This window comes from Rhincodon typus, unplaced genomic scaffold (assembly GCF_021869965.1).
Source record: "Rhincodon typus isolate 14 unplaced genomic scaffold, sRhiTyp1.1 hic_rhity00002247, whole genome shotgun sequence".
NCBI classification, from domain to species: Eukaryota; Metazoa; Chordata; class Chondrichthyes; order Orectolobiformes; family Rhincodontidae; genus Rhincodon; species Rhincodon typus.
The window spans coordinates 3,315-25,000 of NW_025967885.1; the positions used below are offsets into that span (position 1 = coordinate 3,315).

Below are 21,686 nucleotides of genomic sequence, written 5' to 3' on the forward strand. Positions count from 1 at the left end.
CCCCCCCCCAACAGGAAAGCGGTGGGGGTTCGGGTCATACCCCCCCTCGGGTTAAAGCGGGGGGGTGTTCCGGCTCCTATTGTTCCGTGTCGGTGGATGTTGTGTGGGGTGGTGGGGAGAGGGAGGTTGTGTGTGTGTGTGTGTGTGTCCCCCGCCTCCGGCCCGGCCACATGTCGGCAGCGTGTCGCAAGGTCTGGGCCTGTACCAGCGGCTCCTGGGCGTTTGGAACCCGCGCTCGGGACCCACCTCAAACTCAAACCGCCGCCGGGGAGACGTTGGAGCGGAACCCGATTCAAACTGGGGCCTGGAACACGGCCCGTCCCGGGTTCCGAGCGGCTTCGATCTCTCCCCGCGCTCGGGCCCGGGGTCATCGGGCATAGAGAGGGGTTGGGGGGGAAGGGGCAGGAGACCTACTCCAGCCTTATAGGGAAAGTGAAGGTAGAGGGGGGAACAGGCCCCCAGTGTCATGTTACATGTATGGACATTCTCTCCCCCCTTCCCCGCCAGTGTCCGGTGGGGCTTCAGGTGAGGGCTCCGTTGGCCTTGGTGTCAGGGGTGAAGGCGGGACCCATCTTCAGTGAGAGCTGTCTCCTGCTGCCAGAAGGTCCATCTTTCCGCTATTCTACCTGTGGTGAACTTGTCTTTAATCTGCATGGCCTTCTGAAGGTTTTTACGTTTTTAGTGCTCTTATCTCTGAACGCTACCCCAGTGTAAATGTGCGACTCGCTCTAATCTGGATTTTGCAGCTTTATTGACTTGGCAGTGTGCCAAGGAGGATCTATAAGACTTCATTGGACAGTGAACTTTGGCAGTTGCTAGCAGTGAAGCACAAGACGAAGTATGTTTGTTCTTAGTGGGTTGATCATGTAGTTGGATGAAGCTGTAGCCACGTTCCTCTTGTAGGGTTTGTTTTGCATCTAATTCCAATGATGTAGCTTTGCATTCTTGTGGGACTGTTCAGACAACAGTGTATTCTCATCCATGTTAACCTTTTATTAAGTGTTATTAAGTTGCAGATCATGGCTGGCACAATGACATTGGGCATCAACTTTATATTGAAATTGAAACCCACTTAAATAAAACACCATTCAAGGCTTTTGCCATCTTGACAAATGGATGTCCATTTCTAGTAGCCAAATTTGAATAAGTATCATATGCTTTGACTGTTTGGGGTGACTGAGCAGTTAAATTGTTAACTGGCATGTAGATAGTTTGCATGGAGCGATTGATGAGTCCGATCATGTGATATAGCTGTATTAAACAAAACATGACAAGTCAATTCACTCGGCTGGCTCTCTGCTGAGCTCAGTAAGTCTTTTACACCAATACTGATGTCCTCTGAGTTGCTCTTCGTTGAAATAAATATGGTATATTGGGTAATCTTGGATAAGTCTAGCATTTTAACTTGTCCGATTTAATAATGTTTTGGATTAAGGTTGGCTTGGTTGTCTAGACCCTTATACCCATGTTATATTTCTGTTTGCTTTGGGTGAGAAGTTGATCTTGAAGTTTAAGATTGGGTCTTATCATATTGAATGATGCAGTAGACTTAATGCCTTGCTGCCTCCTGTTCTCTCATATTGAGGAATATTGAAGAGGGCATTTATTGACATTAACATTGTAGATGTTTCTACAGATGGTAATAGGACACTAATTGTAGATCTAGATTGAGTGGGATCTGTCATCAGTTATTGCGTTGTTCCATGCTACCATCTCTACCCAGCACCTACCCTGGAAATTTGCAGCCAGATGGTGATTTACCAATTCTGACTTCTAAAAGTAAATTGCTACTCATGTGGCTTAGAGTTCTGGTGAGATTTTACTGCTTTGTTCCTAAATTAGATCAGATGTTATTCATTGAAAGTTAAGCATGTGCATCAAAATTGTGATTCAAATATAGCAAACCATTTCTTCTCTTTCAGCAACAAAGGTTCTTGGAACAGTAAAGTGGTTCAATGTACGAAATGGCTACGGATTTATCAACAGGTCTGTGGATAGTTTCTGAGCATAGTAGTTACAGAAGTTTTTGTGATTATAGTTTTCATTACTGGAAACATCTACATAATGTGTAAAATTATTAAAATTAAGTTAAATCAGTGAATAAGTTGCCTTACAGATGTCAATAGGGAAAATAAATGACCTTGGACAAAATGGTACAGATGTGTGAACTATAATTTTTTTTTGCTTTTTAGGAATGATACGAAGGAAGATGTGTTTGTACATCAGGTGAGTGTGTATTCTAAGAATTACATGCGTACAACTGGTAGAAATCCCAAAAGACTTTTGGATATATGATACATGTGGACAAGTATGCCATTACTGAGCCATGGCATGTCACAGTTATGCTAGTGGTAAACAGGCAGTGTTATAGACTGGTTAATGCAGAAGAAAGTTGGAATTATATTTTTTTGGGGTTGGAAAGACATAACTGTTGGAGTGCTATCAGCCCTAGGACCTGAATTATTTACTGCTTGTGTCTGGTTAAAGGGGGTAGGATATAATGTGTTCAGATTTGCAGTTGATACCAAAAGTAGTTGGGTGGATGTGTTGTCATGAGCGCTAAATCATTTGTAAGGTAGATAGTGAATGCACAAAAAACTTAGCAGGTAGAGTTTAATGAAGGAAAATGTGAGGTTACGTACTTTGGTTGGAACAATTAAAAAGTAGACTATTTATATGGAGAGACTCCAACACGATTGCAGTGCAGAGGGATCTGGGTGGTGTTGAGCACAAAAGAAAAATTTTACATGCATGAGTTGCAAGTCGTTAAGACTAATGGACTTTTTGTCTCCAGTTAAGAATGGGGGTGATCTGATTGAAACATAAACATCTTGAAGATGTTTTCACTAGTGTGGGATCAATCTTGAATTAAGGGACATAGTTGCTTAATGAGGGGGCAAACTTACAATTGAGATGCAAAGGAATTCTTTTTTTACAAATGGGAGCGAATGTCTGGAATTCTTAGTGGCAGCTACATCACTGTACAGAGGGAGTAAATGGATGTTTGCAGTTTTGAGATGTTGAAGCATTGAGGCCTGGAGCAGATCAGCCTGATTGTATTGTTGTGGGATAGGCTTAATGGGCTGAACGGGCTACACTTCTTTAAATGTTACGTTACATAAATAAATGTGATCTAATAATTGATGGGATCCCATCTGCCTCATTTGGTGAAATAACCCACAGTGCTGCTGCTGCTTCTTCATGTGAAAGTGGATTTGAAGGATTTTCAAATGTTCGAATACACATTGCTTTCATACTCTGGCCCCACCTTTTGTGAGATGCTTTTTAGTGTCTGCATTCATGTTAAAATTGAAATCCTTAATGTCTTGCGGAAACTTGTAGCAAAGCGCATCAATATATTTGAGTGGCACAGAAGAAACAATTGCATTTATGTAGTGTTTCTCAACCTTGATTAAAAGTTGACAGTTTAGCATCTGCACTCATTTGGATCATAGCCCATCTGTATCGATACTCTGCTTGCAACATTGGCTTGCCTTGTCTAAAGGCCTTAATGAAGAGGAAGTTGCCTACTGTTAGATACTGAAAATTTGAAAGAAAATGTTGGACATGCTTAGGTGATTTGGCAGCTTCTTGAGTGTTTCAGACTTGTGACCTTTCTTCAGCACTGAGTTCAAATGAAGAATCAGTAATTTGAAACATTTGTTTCTGTCTTCATAGACACTGCCAGACCTGTTGAGTGTTTCCAAACATCTTGGCTCATGTATCAAAATTTCAATTGACTAATATCAACAGCTTTTTGAATGGACACTTTTTGATTCTGGTACACTCAATGATGAACTGCTTGCTGACATTACACCTGAACAGAAACAAGAATTGAAAGTTGCTTGATTTGAGGAGCTGGAGACTTTGGAACAAATCTGGATTGTACAAAGGCTTAAATAGTTCCCGCCCGTGATTGCTTGACTAGTTAAATTTGAATTCTTTCTACATATGTTATCCATATGGGTAGAGTTTGAGCAATGTGGACCCTTGAAGTTCCCATTTTCTAAATGGGGAAACACTGGAGATTTTGGGATAATCTTCAGAAGGTCCATTTATTAAAGTTGTGAAGGTGGGTAGGTGGAAAATTCTACAGTGGTGTCTTGATTAAAGTTCAGTAAACCAGATGTGGTCAGGTTCTAAATGTCAGCAGCAATAAAGGATTACCAAATATCCACTATCAGTTTACTGATGTACGTAGCAAGGGCAAGATTACCAGCTGTATGTTCGTAAAGGCAATGGATAATTTGAGTTAACAGCTGCTTTTGTTCACTTTGATATGTTGCTAAAAGTTTGAGTAAACCAGATGATCTTTTCAATAACCTGGCAGCATGGGATTGTATGAGGTGAGAATATGATAGTAGAGAGAGGTCAGTTTGAGTTGGCTCTGAGAGGAAAGATACACATTGTCCAGAAGTTCATACATGAAGATTGGGAATGCCATTTCTCCAGCTCATTAGATATGGGCCAATGGTATTTGATCTACCTGTTCTGCGTGGTCCACCCATTCCGTTATAGTATTAAATAAAAACTGAAAGAACTGCTGATGGTGCAAATTGGGAAAGAAAACTGAAATTGCAGGAAAAGCTTTGTGGGTCTGGCAGTGTCTCTGAAGAAAAATCAAGAGTTCACGTTTTTGAGTCTGTGATAGCGTTAGGGTTTAGGACGCTTCCTCAGAACTGATGGTAGCTTGGAAAATGTTGGTTTATATGCAGAAGATAGGGTGGATGGGGAGGGGTTAAGGAGTGAATGATAGGTGGGGAGAGAGCCCAAAGAGAGAGAAGAGCAGTTGGACAGACGAAGGGTGGATAACTGTCTGGCTAGGAGGGCGAATAGTTGTTAATGGAGATTTAGTGGCTAACAGTAAGTAGTGTGTAATGTCAGGCTATGTGATAACAAGGCCTGCTGTGGGGTAGGGACCGAGGGCCTGAACTCTCCCATGTCCTAAAATTATTAAACTCTTGAGTCCAGAAGGCAGCAGGGTCCTCATGCGGAAAGTGAGGTGTTATTCTTCCAGCTCGCACTTAGCTTTGCTGGAACACTGCGACAAGCCTGAGGCAGATGTCAGCCAGGAAACAGGGTGGTATTAAAGTGGCAGGTGACTGGAAGCTCATGGTTTTTTTTTTTGTGGGCCAAACGTAGATGCTCTGTGAAGCGATCACCCAGTCTTGGGTTTGTTTACCCGATGCCCTGTAAACCCATCGATTCCCTCTGCTGCCTGGACTGTATATCCTCACACCCTGCTTCCTGTGAAGACTGTCTCCCATTCTCTCAGTTCCCGTGTCTCCATAACTTCCTTTTGTCAAAAATCTGTAAAGCATGCCAGTGTGATGTAGTGACTTGATCATTTGGGGAAGGAGGGAGGATGAGTTCCTGCTGTACTTTTTATTTGATTCCAGTTTAGATAATTGACAGGGTCCCAGGAAAATTCATGCATTATTGTCTTAAGGGGGAAGGTGATGGCATGGTGGTGTTCTTATTAGACAGGTAATCCAGAGAACCTGATAATGTTCTGGCGACCTGGGTTTCAATCCTGCTATGGCAGATGATAGAATTTGAATCTGCACGGTACTAACGTTTGAACCTGGAAGTCAATGATGCAAACGCTTATTGCCGTGAACAAACCCTTGCACCAGGTTGTATGACCTCAGAGCTTGAAAGTAATGTTCCTCATCGTGCCGGTTTATTCAATCAATCGCAAGTAAGCCTAGTGATTGAAGAAGACTATTCCACTTCACTTTCTCAAGGGCATCGATGGATAGGTAGTGAATGCTGACCCATCTGGTGTGCTCATATCCCTTGAAATTTTTTTGAAAACCATGGCCTTGCTGACTTGCCCAGTTCTGTTATTTTTGTCTCTTTGAAAGTGATGTAACTGAGTAAGTTGTATTTTTGCAGTGTTGTACACTGATTGGAACAACTAGAAAGTGTACTATATTTGTTAGATATTTTACTTAAGTTGTTAGTAATGGAATGCCAACACCAATACGTGTTGCTGTTTTCCTTTGGTCCTGGTGATCAGACAATATATATTTTTGTTTTTGCTGAACATGTAAAGTCTCACTGCAGTAATGTTTACCTAAAGGACAACTTGATGAGCAATCTAGTGCCATCTTGGTATGTTTTTAGAATGTGTTGGCATTTTGAAATCCAATAGATCTGGCTATCCTGCAAGCTTTAAAGTGGTGGTTGTCAAATAATTTTTTTTGGTTTGAAGGTCTATTTCTAAATGGATTGGAAACCACTGTTCCCATCTTATTTGTAGCCTAGCATCATGGCTTATTTCTGAATATAAACTGCATCAGTGTCCCTTAAACCTATGAGGTTTTTTGGGGCAGTCCGATTTAAAGTAAACGTAGATATGAGTGATGCAAAAACGTTTGCCTTCACCCAAAAGCTAATCCTACAGGTTCAGCAACATGCCTGTTGGATACTTCACCACACAATGCCTGCACTCTTCCTGGTGGCTTAGGTTTAGTAGCTTCTTTTGGGGAAATGTTGACAGTTTTAGCTGTGGCACTCTCATTTACTTATTGCTGAGTGTTTTGAAGCTTTTTCCTCCTGTTTTAAGTCTCCTCTAGCACATTGCTGATACTTGTTTAGTATAAAGTGACATTTCTGCCATCAGGGCATCTTGCATTCTTAGAATACATGATCTCATTGGAGAAGGTCTGCAAAACCCATTTAGATCTTAAGCAGTCCATAGTCCCAGAGAAACTGCATTAAGTGACAATGTAACTACAGGAATGAAACGTTCCAAATTTGGAAATTACACATATTATTAGTAAATGGGGGCTTGGGAATTTTTAAGCTTCTGAAAGGTATTTAAAATTAATTATTGAATTGTATAATTATGAATCCAGGCTTGGATTCTCATAACAAGGTGCAGGGCTGGATGAACACGAGCAGGCCAAGCAGCATCATAGGAGCAGAAAGGCAGATGTTTCGGCCCCAGACCCTTCATCAGAAAAGGGGGAGGGGAAGGGGGTTCTGAAATAAATAGGGAGAGACGGGGAGGCAGATAGAAGATGGATAGAGGAGAGGATAGGTGGAGAGGAAACAAACAGGTCGAAGAGGCGGGGATGGAGCCAGTAAAGGTGAGTGTAGGTGGGGAGTTAGGGAGGGGATAGGTCAGTCCAGGGAGGACGGACAGGTCAAGGGGGCGGGATGAGGTTCGTCGGTAGGAGATGGGGGTGCGGCTTGAGGTGGGAGGAAGAACAAGTTAGGGAGGCGGGGGCGAGCTGAACTGGTTTTGAGATGCGGTACTGACCTATCCCCTCCCGAACTCCCCACCTGCACTCACCTTTACTGGCTCCATCCCCGCCTCTTTGACCTGTTTGTTTCCTCTCCACCTATCCTCTCCACCTATCCTCTCCACCTATCCTCTCCACCTATCCTCTCCTCTATCCATCTTCTATCCGCCTTCTTCTATCCGCCTCCCACTCTCTCCCTATTTATTTCAGAACCCCCTTCCCCTCCCCCTTTTCTGATGAAGGGTCTGGGCCTGAAACATCAGCCTTTCTGCTCTTATGATGCTGCTTGGCCTGCTGTGTTCATCCAGCCCTGCACCTTGTTGTCTTGGATTCTCCAGCATCTGCAGTTCCTACTATCTTGGATTCTCATAATTTTTGTATAAGGAGAGCTGTTGCTGTTTATGCATCCAGCTTATTTTTGATCAGTGTCATTTGAATGTAAGCAGTGTTTATTTTTTTTTTTGTCTGCAGTTTACCTAATGCTGAAATTCCAGGTTGGTGGTTGTTGGAGCCTAGCTCTTTGTTTCAGGGGTCCCTATCTGGGCAAGATTTTCTGTAAACTTGAATGGGCTACTGATCCTATCTGGCTAAATATCCAAAGTAAGGCTGTACTTGGATTTTAATAAGCGCACGATGACTTCATGAACTCTGAATGTTTAATTCTTAGTTTCTCAATTGCAGAAAACATTTGTAATCCTCAGGTCTTATCTGTGTAGGGACATAGTTGACTTTCCAGATTGACCTTACCTTGTTGCCTCCAGATATGTTGCATTTCTTTTAACCGTCACAAAATGCAGCTTTTATATATGAAGAAAACTTGAAATCTTAAGGCATTGAATTCTTTGCAGACTGCCATAAAGAAGAATAACCCACGGAAATATCTACGTAGTGTTGGAGACGGTGAAACTGTGGAGTTTGACGTAGTGGAAGGTGAAAAGGTATTGTTAGTTTGTACTAAGTTGACACTGGCTCAGATGTGTTCATGTTCAAGTTCAAAACATTACCGTTGTAACAAAATGTTAAAGTTAAACAGCTATCCATTGTGAAGTTATTTCGCTGCGTTTGTAGCACCTTGATATAGTTGTGCATTTACTTGTTAACATTACTAAAAGTTTGTATTCCCTCAACTTCATTCTGCTGAGTTAGGTGTAACATCATGTTCCTGCTGACTTACAAAGTAAAGTATGTGGCAGGTTTGATCCTAAATAAGAACAACATTATGCGTACCTCAAGTTTTCTCTTCTGCATGTAACCCCTGTGCTTTGTAGGGTGCAGAGGCGGCAAATGTCACTGGTCCAGGTGGAGTTCCAGTCCAAGGAAGCCGATATGCTGCGGACCGAAATCGTTACCGTCGCTACAACCCTCGTCGCCGAGGGCCACCACGTAATGTAAGTATAAAACCAATGATCTCATCAGTTGCGCATTTGGGTCAGAGTTATCTGGTGAAAGCATCTGAAAATGTAAACCGAATGTTGGCTCCTTCTTTATATGGAAGCACCTAACTGCTGTGTACTACTGGGAATAGCTGGAGAATATCTAGAGAAATTGCTACCGTGGCTATTGCTAATAAATTTAAAATTAAGAGTAAGAATAGGAGAGGAGAAAGCCATCTGGCCTGTCGAGCTTCAGTAAGATCATGGCTGATCTTGTGGATTCACCTCCACTTATCTGGTCTCTCACCATAATGTTTAAGGCAAAGATAAATTTAATGAGAGTCTCGACTGCTTCACTGGGCAGGGAATTCCACAGATTCACAACCCTTTGGGTGAAGAATTTCCTCCGCAGCTGTCTTGAATCTGCTGCTCCTTTATTTTGAGACAATGCCTCCTACTTCTAGTTTCCCCTGCCAGTGGAAACCACTTCCTTGCCTCTATTTTGTCTATTTCCTTGATTAGTCTGCCTCCCCACTTCTAAATTCCAATGAGTATAGTGCCAATTGACTCCATCTCTCCTCATAAGCCAACTGTCTCAACTTTGAAATCAACCTAGTGAACTACCTCCAGTGCCAGTAAGGAGAACAAAACTCTACGCTCTACTGTGGGTGTGACCTCACCAGCACCCTGTACGGCTACTGCATAACCTCCCTGTTTTTAAACCCCATCCCGGTAGCAATGAAGGACAATATGTCATTTGCCACCTTAATTACCTGCTGCACCTGCAAGCCAACGTTTTGTAATTCATGCACAAGGATACCCAAGTCTCTCTCCACAGCAGCATGCTGCAGTTTTTCACCATTTAGGTTACGTAATAGTCCATTTTCTTCCTATCGAGAGGGATGACATCACATTTACCAACATTGTACTCCATCTGCCAAACTTTCTCACTTTACCTATCTATATCTCTTTGCAGACTGTGTCCTCTGCATGCTTTACCCTTCTTCTTAGTATCAACTGCAAACTTTGACACATTACACTTCATCCCCAGCTCTAAACCACTTCTGTAAATTGTAAACAGTTGCACAAGATAAAGGTGCATGGCAATGTATTAACCCACCACTGATCCCTGAGGCACATTACTAGTCACTGATAACCGGAAAAACGCCCGTTTATGCCTGCTCTATGCTTATTGTTGGTTAATCTTCTGTCCATGTTAATACAATGCCAAGCACCTTTATTTTGTGCAGCAGCCTTTTGTGCAAATTTTGGTAAATTACTGTAGGCGCATTTGCTATTTCCCCCACCGTCTCTTGTAGTATCCTAGGATGCATTCCATTAGGGTCATTCAGATTAAATTTAAATACAAACCCTGTATCTCAGAGACTTGTAGAACTAAGACAGATTTTTGAAGGAATTGAGGGATATGGAGAATAGGCAGGAAACTGGGATTCGTGCTGAAGATTCACTAACTTATTGAAAAGCACAGCAAGCTTGCAAGTCCATATGTCATTTCTTATGTCTAATTTGGACAGTTATACCTGTTACCTTGAACAATCCTGCCATTTGGTCATAAACCTATGTAAAAGGTCTTCGTGAGGACACGGATTAGAATAGTGGGGGGGTGCTTGTTGACCAGTGCAGACTCAATGGGTCAAAAAGCCTTTTTCTGAGCTGTAAATGTCAATGATCATGATGTGAGCATGCAAATAATTGAACACTGCAAATATTGTGAAAATGGAGGATATTAAACAATTTATCTATGCAGCTTTGAGTTATTTTTATTATTTCACTATAAAGGTGTTTGCTTTATGTTTTTTGTTTTTGCTGATATTAAGGATTTTAAAAACATTTCAATTTTTTCCTTAACAGGTGAAGTGAAACTGGTGTTTTTAACTGTATAAAAGTGTACTTAGTTTCACATTTATATGTTGTGAAAATTTGAGACTTGTCTCCGGTCATTGTGTTCTAAATTATCAAAGCATTGCCAAATAGTTAGAGGGCATTAATGAAAGTAGTTTAATCTAGATTTTGCTTGTGCTGATGATGATTGAGTGTGTTTTAGATATTTTTAATCAATCTGTTCAAGTGTGTTAGGACATATCTAGTAGGTGGGACCTGAACCTGAGCCTTTAGACCCAGTGATAGGGATGCGTGTACTGTCACAAGTTCTCTTTTATATTAGATAGCAAAATAGGTTTAATTGGTTAGTTGGCAAAATAATTATTTTGAATTTGCATTCTTTGTAGTGGCATCAAATCTATTTGAGACTTTTACATCCAAGAAAATGTGTACTTGTATCCATTGCTTACCTACTGCTTTCCTATCATGCTTGATTAGTTAACTTCTTTTGGGTTAATATCAATGAATAGCTTCCCTGTGATTTTTAATTAGTACCAACAGAACATAGAAGGTGGAGAGAAAGGAGATGGAGCAGAGACAGCAACAGATGGAGAAAATCAGGAATATCAAAATCAACAGCATCGTCCTCCATACAGAAGACAGCGTTATCCACCTTACTTTGTCCGTCGCCGCTATGGTCGCCGTCCACAATATAGCAACCAGCCTCAGGGAGAAATTACTGAGGTAGCATAAAGGGAGTTCACTGTAGAGATTGTTCTTTGCATTTTTGGTTAATTGCATTGTTGATATATTGGTAATTTTCCAGAAAGATGGTGCTAAATGTTTTCCCTTTACACCATAATGTTTTATTGGGATGGATAGAAGACTTGCTGAAGTGCCTCCACTTCGTGGATAAGAAACACTTTGATCTATTGAAACACATCCTTCACTGTTGATGTAACATATTATTTCTGGCTTAGGAAGCTGATAACGGTGACTGACTTGATGTAAATTTTTCTTTCACTGATTTGGATGTGTATTTTAGATTTTCCAGCAAATGCGATTTGACCCACTTCTCTAATCTCGTGTGTATTTAAGGTTGCTGAGTTGAGTGGCTCTAATCTTGAATATTTCTGTCCTTGATTTGATGACTGGCAGTGTTCTATTTGTTTGCTTTATTTTGACATGTTAAGCAGTTTTATTACTATTCAGGGAGTAGATGGTAGCTTTTTAAAAAATTCCTTTGAATCTACTGGCCACTTTTAAATCAACCGCAAATTTCCAGAGATTTGAAGGCTTGTTGATTTCCATTAGGCCTTCAACACCCATCCTTTTCAGGATGGCAGCTGGTGACTAGTGGAATTCTGCAAGTGTTGGGACCACAATTCATCACCTTAGCTCCTTCATCAAGATTGTAGATGTGTAAGGTGATTTTTGTTATGCGTGCAATTACATGAAGGTAGGTGGTGGGACAAGTAGTGTTGAGGAAGTGGGGAGACTGCAGAAGGACTTGAACAGGATAAGAATGTGGATAAGAATCAGCAACGGATGAAATACAGTGTTGGCGATTGAGAGTTTATGCAGTTTGGTAAGAAGATTAGAGGCTTTGGAAATCTGAAGCACACGAGTATTTGGGATCCTAGTTCAGTGTTCTGTTAAAGTTAACATGCAGGTTCATATAGCACTTAGGAAGGCAAATGCAATCTTGGCATTCATTTCAAGAGGGCTAGAATACAAGAGCAGAAATATTCAGCCTCCATAATAGAAGGCATGGTTAGGTTGCATTTGGAATATTGTGAACAGTTTGCCCCTCTATCTAAGGAAATGCTGGCATTCGAATGGGTCCAGAGGATTTACAAGGGAGTTTACAAGAATGATCCTGGGGATGGAGTGGTTCAGGAATCTGGATCTGTTCTTGATGGAGTTAAGAAGGATAAACCGGGATCTGATTGAAAATGGAAAGAGTGAGTGTGGAAATGATATTTCTAGTAACAGGAGAGACTAGGGCCTTAGCGAAAGCACAAACTTTTAGAACTGACATGAGGAATCTCTTCAGCCACAAGGTGGTAAATACACAGAACACATTCCCATAGAGGAGTATGGAAGCCAAGTCATTCTGGATATTCAAGACACAGCTATTTGATTGGTAGGGGGAATCAAAGATTATGGCGAGAAGGCAGGAGAATTCAGCTGAGAAACCTATTAGCCATGATTGAACAGTGGTGCAGACTCGATGGGCTGAAAGGTCTAATTCTACTCCCATGTGTTATGGTCTAATCCCCATGCTGTCTGTAGATTTGAATTGTCAGCTTTCAGGAATGGTTCTAACTTACAATAGGAATAGTACTCCAACGACTGCATATAAACTGTTAGACTTGCTTCTGAAATTTTCTCCCTGTGATAAAGCTTAACGAAAAGACTTGATTTACCTTTCCTGACGGGAATCACGTGTGCGCACAGGATCCTGATGCATTTTGGTTGAGTTTGCATGGATCAGAATGCTTACCTATCTGTTGCCATATTGGCAGCAAGACCAAGGAAAGAGATATGGCTGATTTGTGATGGTCTGCATGTATTAAGGTTGAATGGAATTTAAATAGTTGACTTATAGAATAACTTGGGCTTGTCCTATCTTCAAAACTAAAATGCTGAATATTTTGTTTGAGGTGCCCAGTGTTGCCATAGGCACCCAAACCAATGAAATGCTGGATGTCTCGTTGCTGACAGGTTTACACTCTTGAGGAAATGACCGTGGGGAGGGGATATAAGCTGTTCCAGAAGCAGAAATAAAAGCAGTTCATCGGCATAGACATTGCATTCAAATCAAACACTTTTTGGTAAATACTCAAATTGGAGTGAATTGATCTGGTTTAATCGCTGTTGGCGATATGCTTACAGGTTGACCAAGGTTGAGAGTTGAATGTAAAAGATATTCATCATTTTGGATGGATATTCAAGAAAGAAATTAAGGAGTGAGATCAGTATATTAGTAAAATGACCTTGGATCACGGGTTAAGAACTTGAACCAGTTTGGGACAAAGCAAAAACAGCAAGGGGCACCAATTGGTTGCAATGTTGTGGTGACTGATACTCTAACATAGAGTATAGTACTAATCAAGAAATTGGAGATGCATCTAATAGCCAAGGTAGTAGTAATGGGCAACTCTGCGCTGTGGAAGATGAATCCTGGAGTGTATACGAGATGAGTTATGGTTCACTGATGTCCTTTTAGGGAGGGATATCTGCCATCCTTAGCTGGTCTAGCCTGCATGTGACTCCAAACCCACAGTAATGTGGTTGATAACTGCCTTTTGCATAATTAGGGATGGACAATAAATACTGGCCTGGCCAGTGATGTCACATCGTGTGAATTAGTAAGTTAAAAATGCTATAAATAATAAGTCTTTGATAAGGCTGACTATGATATGAAAGGATTTAACTGTTTCATTCTGAAACTAGTCTTAAATCTGAAGAAGGGAATTTGTGTGAGGGCTCGTGGTTCAGACAATATGCTAAGCTATTTGTCAGTAGATACGATTGTCTAAAACATATATATTCCTCTATGACACAAACACTCAAATGGAAAGGTAACTGCATGGTGGTTCACAAAATACATCAAGGGTTGCATTTTTATATCTGGAGATGTTCTGTATTGGTAGCCAGGATGATTGGGAGCAATTTTGAACCCTGAAAAGGTGGAGCCAGGAAACTAAAGAATATAAATCCCAACTAATGAAGCTCCTAAAGGCAGACTTATGTATGTGAAGAGGATAAATATGAACCCATTACCCATGGGAAGAGGAGAATTTGTAGCGAAGAATAGGGGAATGGTAGCAAAATTCAGTAATTGCTCAGTCTGTCTCCAAGGAAGATGATGCCAGTTCTCCTAAAAATATTGTTATCGAGGAATGAGAGACGAAGAATTTAAAGAAATCAGTTTGTGTACTTGAAATGTGAACTGGATTGGGGGTTGATAAGTCTCTCTGGACCAGATGAGATTCATCCCAGTGTTAAAGGATGTGGATCGAATGAATGGTTACCTTTCAAAATTCTATAGTTTATTGCTCTGTTAGCTGGTTGGTAATGAGGGGTGTGATCTCCTGACGTAAAGTGGGGTGGTAATATTGGGCAGAGCAATTATGGATGTCAGAAAGGGAAGTCATGTTTGACATACTTATTGGACTTAGTCAATTTTACAAGTTAAATTCTCAACCTGATGGCTTTTAATGTCCCACAGGAGATTTAAAATAAATTTTGAATTGCATGTGATTGGAGGAAAATGATGAAGGTGAAAGTTGGTTCACAGACAGCAAAATAGAAATAAACAGGCCATTCTTAAGGTGGCAACCCATTACCAATGGGTTGTTGCAAGGATCAGTGCTAGGTCCCCAACCGTAACAGTTTAATACATGTTTTGGATGTAAACAACAATTGTTCTATATTTGATGAGAGAACTTGGACAGGCCAAGTGAAATGAGCTTGATCATCATAAATGAAACACAATGTGCAAGTGTGTACCTGTTCATTTTTAGGTAGAATATTACTTAGTGAGATTGGGAAGTGGAGGTGACCAAAGGGACCTGGATGTCTTTGTTCATGAGTGAACTATGCAGATACAGTAAGCAGTTAGAAAGGCAAATGAGATAACAAGGTGTAGAGCTGGATGAACACAGCAGGCCAAGCAGCATCAGAGGAGCAGGAAAGCTGATGTTTCGGGCCTAGACCCTTCTTCAGAAAGGGTCTAGGCTGGAAACTTCAGCTTTCCTGCTCCTCTGATGCTGCTTGGCCTGCTGTGTTCATGCAGCTCTACACCTTTTTATCTCATTCTCCAGCATCTGCAGTTCCTGCTAGCCTAGAAAGGCAAATGGTCTGTTATTGAGTGGATATCAGTACAGAAGTACACACCTACTACCCTGTGTAGCAAGATCCCTGGGATTTTCTACCCAGGTGCTGAGAAATTGAGATTGCTCAACATATTTGAGGCAGAAATTGACCAGTGTCCAGAAGTCTAATGACACTGACAGTTATGAAGATAGGGCAGGAAAATGAGAGGTGATTCATTACATAATTGAATGGCGTTACAAGCTCAGTGGGCTGAATGGCTTTCCCCTGTTCTGATGTTAGAATAACTTGGATTTCCCACACTGCTGTGACTCTTCAAGAAAGTAAACTTTGGCTAGAAAACAAGAGATGTTAGTCCTCTTCTGTTGAAACTGATTGGCACAGCTCACTTTTTCATTATTCTTTTTTGATTTTTTTACATTTTCTTTGCTCAGTTATGGTTTTCAGAAATTATAGTTTTGAGAACCTGCATTTGAAATTTATCTAGCTCTTAAGCATATTTGTGTTGGGTTTCTGGGATCAGATGAACCAAACTAATGTTATATCGGTTCTTATTATTTTCGAAGGGTGGTGAAATAAATGAAAACCAAGCTGCTGGGGAGGAGGGTGGTAAACCCAACAGAGGACAAAATCGTTTTAGGGGCTACCGTCCACGCTACCGCAGGTATGCAACAGATTATGATTTTGGTTTTTCTGAATAACTTGTGGAATTATTGAAAATGTGTGTGATTCCCTAGTGGAAACCTGTGATACCCCAAATTGGTGATCAAATTCTGGTTTGATTCAGAACCACTTTAATGGCTTAAAAACAACTGTATTCATTCTCACTTCTGCCTTGGAGTCTAGCATATCTCCTGCTTTAACTACTTCTAAAGCCAAGAAGTCAACCCTGATTTTAGAATATGGGAGATCATGCTGGAAGTGGCTCTGCACATTTCCCTGAAGCATTTACAGCCACTAGTGCCAAGTGGTTAAACAATATCTCTTGATCTCCTCCATCATAGTTACTGGTCTTCAGCTAATTCAGTTTTGATATGATGAGAAAAAGCTGGTGGCATTGGGTACTGTGAAAACTGTGGGCCCTAGCAGTAAAGCTGAAGGTCGGCTCCAGAAATAGCTGTATCTCTAGTTACTAGCATTTGATGCAGAAGATTTGCCCAGGTGTCCTGTTAATATCCACAAAATGAAAGACTGATCCAATTTGTCTAATTATTGCTCCTCAGTCCTCATTGAAGTTGTCATCAGCTTCACTTGCTTAACAATCTCCTACTCTTAGCACAATTTGTCAGTCTGCCAGATATGCTTGGCTCTTGATCTCATTAGAACCTTCTCCTAAAATAAGGAGGAAATGAATAGCTGAAATGAAAGAGACCTGTCCTTTGACATCAAGGCAACATTTTGACAGAATAGCATCAAAGATCCCTGACAGCTGGGGCCATTGGGAGTCAGGTAGAAAGTTTTCCACTGACTGGAGTGTTACCTGGCACAAAGGACAGTGTTGTAGGAGGTCAACTACCTCAGCCCCAGGACTTCCTCAGGTTAGATATTTGTAATCACTTACGACATACTGTTGGGGCAAGTGAGTCTCAAACCCAGGTTTTCTGGCCTAGCAGTAGGGACACTACCACTGCCACAAAGGCTCTGTTTACTCAAAGTCTGAACCTGAGTTATCTGCATTTGCTTCATCAATGGCCTCTTGTAAGGACAGGATTAGGTTATTGGCTGATTGCATGATCACAGCAAATTTATTACTGAAACAGCCCCAATATGAAGGAAAACTAAGGCGCAATACCATTTTGGCCTGATATGGCAAGTAGCATCTGTTTCACAACTGTCCCTACAAGGGGATCCAACACACTACCCTTTGCCATTACTGAGAGTCCCTATGATCAGCATCTTTGAGTTACCATTGCCCGTAAACTGAAATAAGCCAGCTGTATAAAGACTGGCTACAAAAGGCAAATCAAGACTTGATGTAATGCCGTCTCCATGCCCGGTGAGGGCATCCCCCAACAGCACTTCTAGGGAATCAACACCAGACCATCAGGACAAAGCAACTTGAGACATTTGCTCCCTCCCCCGTTGGTGCACTGGCAGCAGTGTATAGTATGTACTCAATCCATTACAGCAATTTGCTTTAAGTTCTTATGCAATTCTTTATCCACATGACTGCATCCACTCACTCAATTTTGGCTGCTGTAAATGCTCTAGGTCCAGCTATGACCTGAGTAGAGGGATAGGGCGCATCTTTGCGGCACTTGGAATTCTGATTGTGAGATGGGCCTAAGGTTGTGGACAAATGTCATTTGGTTAGAATCATTGATGAGGCATGCATTGACTTTCTTTTGAGGTTGAAAGTAGGTGCTGCATCTAATGCTGTAGTGAAATGAATTTGAATGAATGGTTTGTTACAGAGGACCCCCTCGCCCACGTCCACCAAGGGAGGGTAGTAGTGAAGAAGATAAGGAAAATCAAGGGGATGGCCAACAAGACCAACAGTCACACCCCAGACGATTTCGCCGCAACTACAACTATAGGCGTCGTCGACCACAAAACCCTAAACCAAAAGATGGCGAGGAGGTAAGATTGATTGTGGTTAGCACCTGATGGGTGTGGCTGTCCTGGAGATTTTCAAATGGAGGTAAATTCGCCAAACATGATTGTTTGCCTCTGTGCTTTTACTGTTGAGTTGAATGTATCTCTGCCAAATTCCTTCCTTTCCTAGCACCTACTCCTAGATGCTCTTGGGAGTTCCTTTCACAGTTTTTGTGTTCTGTGATCTCGTCATCATACCTACCTCTTGTCATCTTCGCCACCCAAATTCCCTTCTCTCTGGCCCAGTTGTAGCTGATATTAGACACTGCCTACCTTCAGGTTCTGTCTCTCCCAATTCTGCTCTTGACTCTCTTATTACAAATAATCAATCCATCTTTAATTTCCTTTTGCTCTCTAATCTCTCTCCATTTTGCAACTGAATTTAAAATTGTTCTATCCTGATTTTGTTGAAAGGGTCATATTCTGGTTTGTGATGCAGTTGACAGTACCCTTCTTCCATAGTATTCCACTTTCTAGCTCAGCAAAACTGCTCCAGGATTGTATGGCACATGGGCTAATTCTTCTCAACACCTCTGGTTGTCTCTGACTCCTACCACATACTATCACTCACACATCTGTGCTTTGTCCCCTCCAGTTTCTCCTAAACTGGTGTTCAACAGTGATATCCTTGCCTGGCCCTTCTGATCTGTAATACAGTTGTTCTGGATGAACAACTGATTTGACTTTTCATTTGAAAGAGTGCTTATGACAGACTGTTCAGTCTTAATATACTATTTGACTCAGAACTGAGCTTTCCATCCTCTCTCCGCATTAATCCTCTGAAGCTTCTGATCAGGCCCTTGACATGTCCCTTCCTGTATCCATCTCCAACTTCTATAAGTTGAGCTAGTTAAATCCCCACTGTATGCATCTTAACTTGCACCTGATGGCCGACATCCTTTTGCTTGCCAGCCTCGTTGGTTCCCAGTCTTGCATTGGTTTTTAAAATTTTAATCCTTGTGTTGTCATCTGAACATCCTGACTTGTAAGAGCTGTGCATTCCTCCTAAGTTGGCCTATTGTCCATCTCTCTCTTCCCTTCATCCTGCCATTGATTGGTGTGGATTCAGCTGTTTAGGGCTAAGCTTTCAAACTTTCTCCGTACAACTTGCTACTATCCTTTTTTGTTTTGAATCTAGCCCCTGATGAAATATTTGTGCTCTTTCTGGTGACTCTTTGGCTTGGTGTCATACAAATTTATGTTTATTAATATTATACTATATTTGCTAGTGTAGAAACTGCAGCTTTTCCAAATTTGTCTGGAAGGTTAATATGTATATCTACCTGTTGGCTACTTTTTGGGGTTTGGTGGGGTCTACCATGTTTTTGTTGCCAGATACTAGCATTGAGTAGCCTGAAATTGTTTGCATCACTGCACGAAGGCTCTTTTTAGTGATTTTTAGTTGTAAGGCTGTATATTCTCTCCAAAATGACCAATATTATTTTTGCTTTTGGGGTGGGTAGGCAGTTAACTAATATCTATTATATAGATCATCTAATTTCACTTAAGTGATTCTGCATCTGGGCAAAGTCTGTGCATGCTGACAAAATGGGGAACCTGCCAAATTGTCTAATTCAGCTTCGTTCAATCACAATATTTTAATGTGGTTATTTCTATCTTTTAGACCAAGGCATCCGAAACACCAGCTGAGAACATCTCTGCTCCAGAGACCGAGCAGGGTAATGCTGAGTAACATCAGCTCAGCATCTCTTAACATCAACTAAGTAAGTCTTGCAATAAATGGATTGTTGCATCATAAAATACAAACTGGTTGCAGTGACTGCTTTTAACAGATTAGTGACAACGAAGTGATTGGCATTGTGTTTATTGTTCAACAGTTGAGTAACTTTGTACTGTGACTGCATCATGGTGCCAGCCACTATTTATGTTCAGCATTTTGCCAGTGGTCAGTGATTTGATATCAGCTTCTTTATTTGGATGAGGTATTTTAGATGGAGTTCTTTTTTTCCTTTATTCATTAACGGGATGTGGGTGTCACTGGCTGGGCAGCATTTATTGTCCATCCCTCACTGCCCTGAGGGCAGTTCAGACCCACAGCAGTGTGGTTGACCCTGGAGTCACATGTAGGCAGACCAGGTGAGGATGGTAGTTTCCTTCCCTAAAAGACATTAGTGAACCAGGTGGGTTTTTCTGACAATCAACAAAGGATTCATGGTCATTAGATTCTTAATTCCAGATATTTTTAATTGAATTCAAATTCCATGATCTGCCATGGTGGGATTCGAACCCAGGTCCCCAGAATGTTACCTGGGTCTTTGGATTAACAGTCCAGCAATAATACCACTAGGCCATTACCTCCCCTGCATACCCAAGTAGTATTAGTGTGTGAATTGTGCACCTCATGCAGCATCAGAATGTTTGTGTTCACCTGGTCGTAGTTGGTTTGTTGGTATAACTGCAATAATTCTCCATCTTTGTTTGGCAGTTTTGTCATCAAATGAAGACCATCAAAGTCAAATTCCAGCAATAATAAGAAAAGTGAGCTTTCGACTGTAATGAAGATCTGCAGTGCTTGCATACAGTTGACCAGATACCAGAATGTTTCACACTAGTAAACCTATGCAGCATGGTTTCTTAACCTTTCCTGGAACTGCTTTTTGGAACTGGCTTAAAACAGATTTTTGTAGATGGTCTATTTTCCTTTTTACTTCAGATGGTTTTTAAGCTTATTTGATATCTGGTCAATTTGAATTTTTGAAATACCAGTTTTTAATTTGTAAGCATTGTACACCTGAAATTTAAGTACAACCGGGCATCTAATAAAGGTCCGAAAGAACACCATTTGCTGTCTTGAGATTTGTATTATGAATGACTTCTGTATTAATGCGAAGAAACCTTGACACAAGATGGTGAATAGCCTTTTGTCTTTTCCTACCTTTGTTGAACTTGAGCCCTCTGTGATCTAGCAGATCTAAGGCGCAAAACTGTTAAATGTGTTGAATGGGTGCTGAACTATGTGGAGATGTTAAAACCACGAGGTTCTTTCATTAGGGGATGTGGGTATTTGGTGAGCATTTATTTATTGCTCATCTCTAATTGCCATTGAAGGCAGTGAGTCAGCTTTGGGCACAACAGACTTTCATAGAGCAGTTAAGAATCAAGTTGTAGTGAGTCTGTAGTCAGATGTAGTTGCACAAAGTGAAGATGGCAATTTCTTTCCTAAAGAACATAAGTTTACTTCTGACAGTCCAGTAGTTTTTATGGTCACCATTACTGTAAGTTCCATTAATTAAAAACTAAAATGGAACCCACGACCATGGTCAAATTTGAACACTTGGCTCTGAATAGTATAACATTAATACTTTGCTACCATACTTCATTGCCCTCGTGCTGCCGTCCATGCATATTAGTGCACCCACGCTGCTATAGGGCCTGAGCTCAAGAAATTTGCCCTAACAAGAGTGACGGAACAGTGACCAAGTTGAGGAGAGTCATCTTTGCACTCCTTAGGATTAAGATGACTTGCTTCCGCAGTCTGCAATGTATGGGTGCAGTGTTGTTAGGAGAGTTGAGCATATGCTGGAAAGTATGTGTGCACTTCAGCTTCACTTTCATGTTTCCAACAGAGTTGCTGTTTGCTCTTAACACATTGTATGTGTAAGTTGGAATGTTTTGATCTGTTCAGGGTTACTTTTAGTGGATATCTCTAAGATTGTCCTTAGATTTTCCTACCACATCCGTTGCAAGAAATGCAGTTGTTTCAGTTTGATGCCAAGCAGACATGTGGCACGTCATTTCATTTTGAGTGACTAGACATCAA

At 41.2% G+C, this 21,686-nt stretch overlaps 1 protein-coding gene across 1 annotated transcript in view; it reads left to right on the forward strand.

Moving 5' to 3' along the window:
- The window catches only part of ybx1 (Y box binding protein 1), a 21,294-nt gene extending 587 nt beyond the window's left edge, over window positions 1-20,707 (forward strand). The window contains exons 2-10 of the mRNA XM_048593035.1: window positions 1,923-1,986; window positions 2,193-2,226; window positions 8,102-8,191; window positions 8,522-8,641; window positions 11,021-11,212; window positions 15,877-15,974; window positions 17,725-17,890; window positions 19,530-19,629; window positions 20,352-20,707. Coding sequence (XP_048448992.1) covers window positions 1,923-1,986; window positions 2,193-2,226; window positions 8,102-8,191; window positions 8,522-8,641; window positions 11,021-11,212; window positions 15,877-15,974; window positions 17,725-17,890; window positions 19,530-19,598 — 833 coding nt within the window. The 3' untranslated portion in view covers window positions 19,599-19,629; window positions 20,352-20,707. The remainder of the gene's footprint in view (window positions 1-1,922; window positions 1,987-2,192; window positions 2,227-8,101; window positions 8,192-8,521; window positions 8,642-11,020; window positions 11,213-15,876; window positions 15,975-17,724; window positions 17,891-19,529; window positions 19,630-20,351) is intronic.
- The last annotated feature ends 979 nt before the right edge of the window (window positions 20,708-21,686 follow it).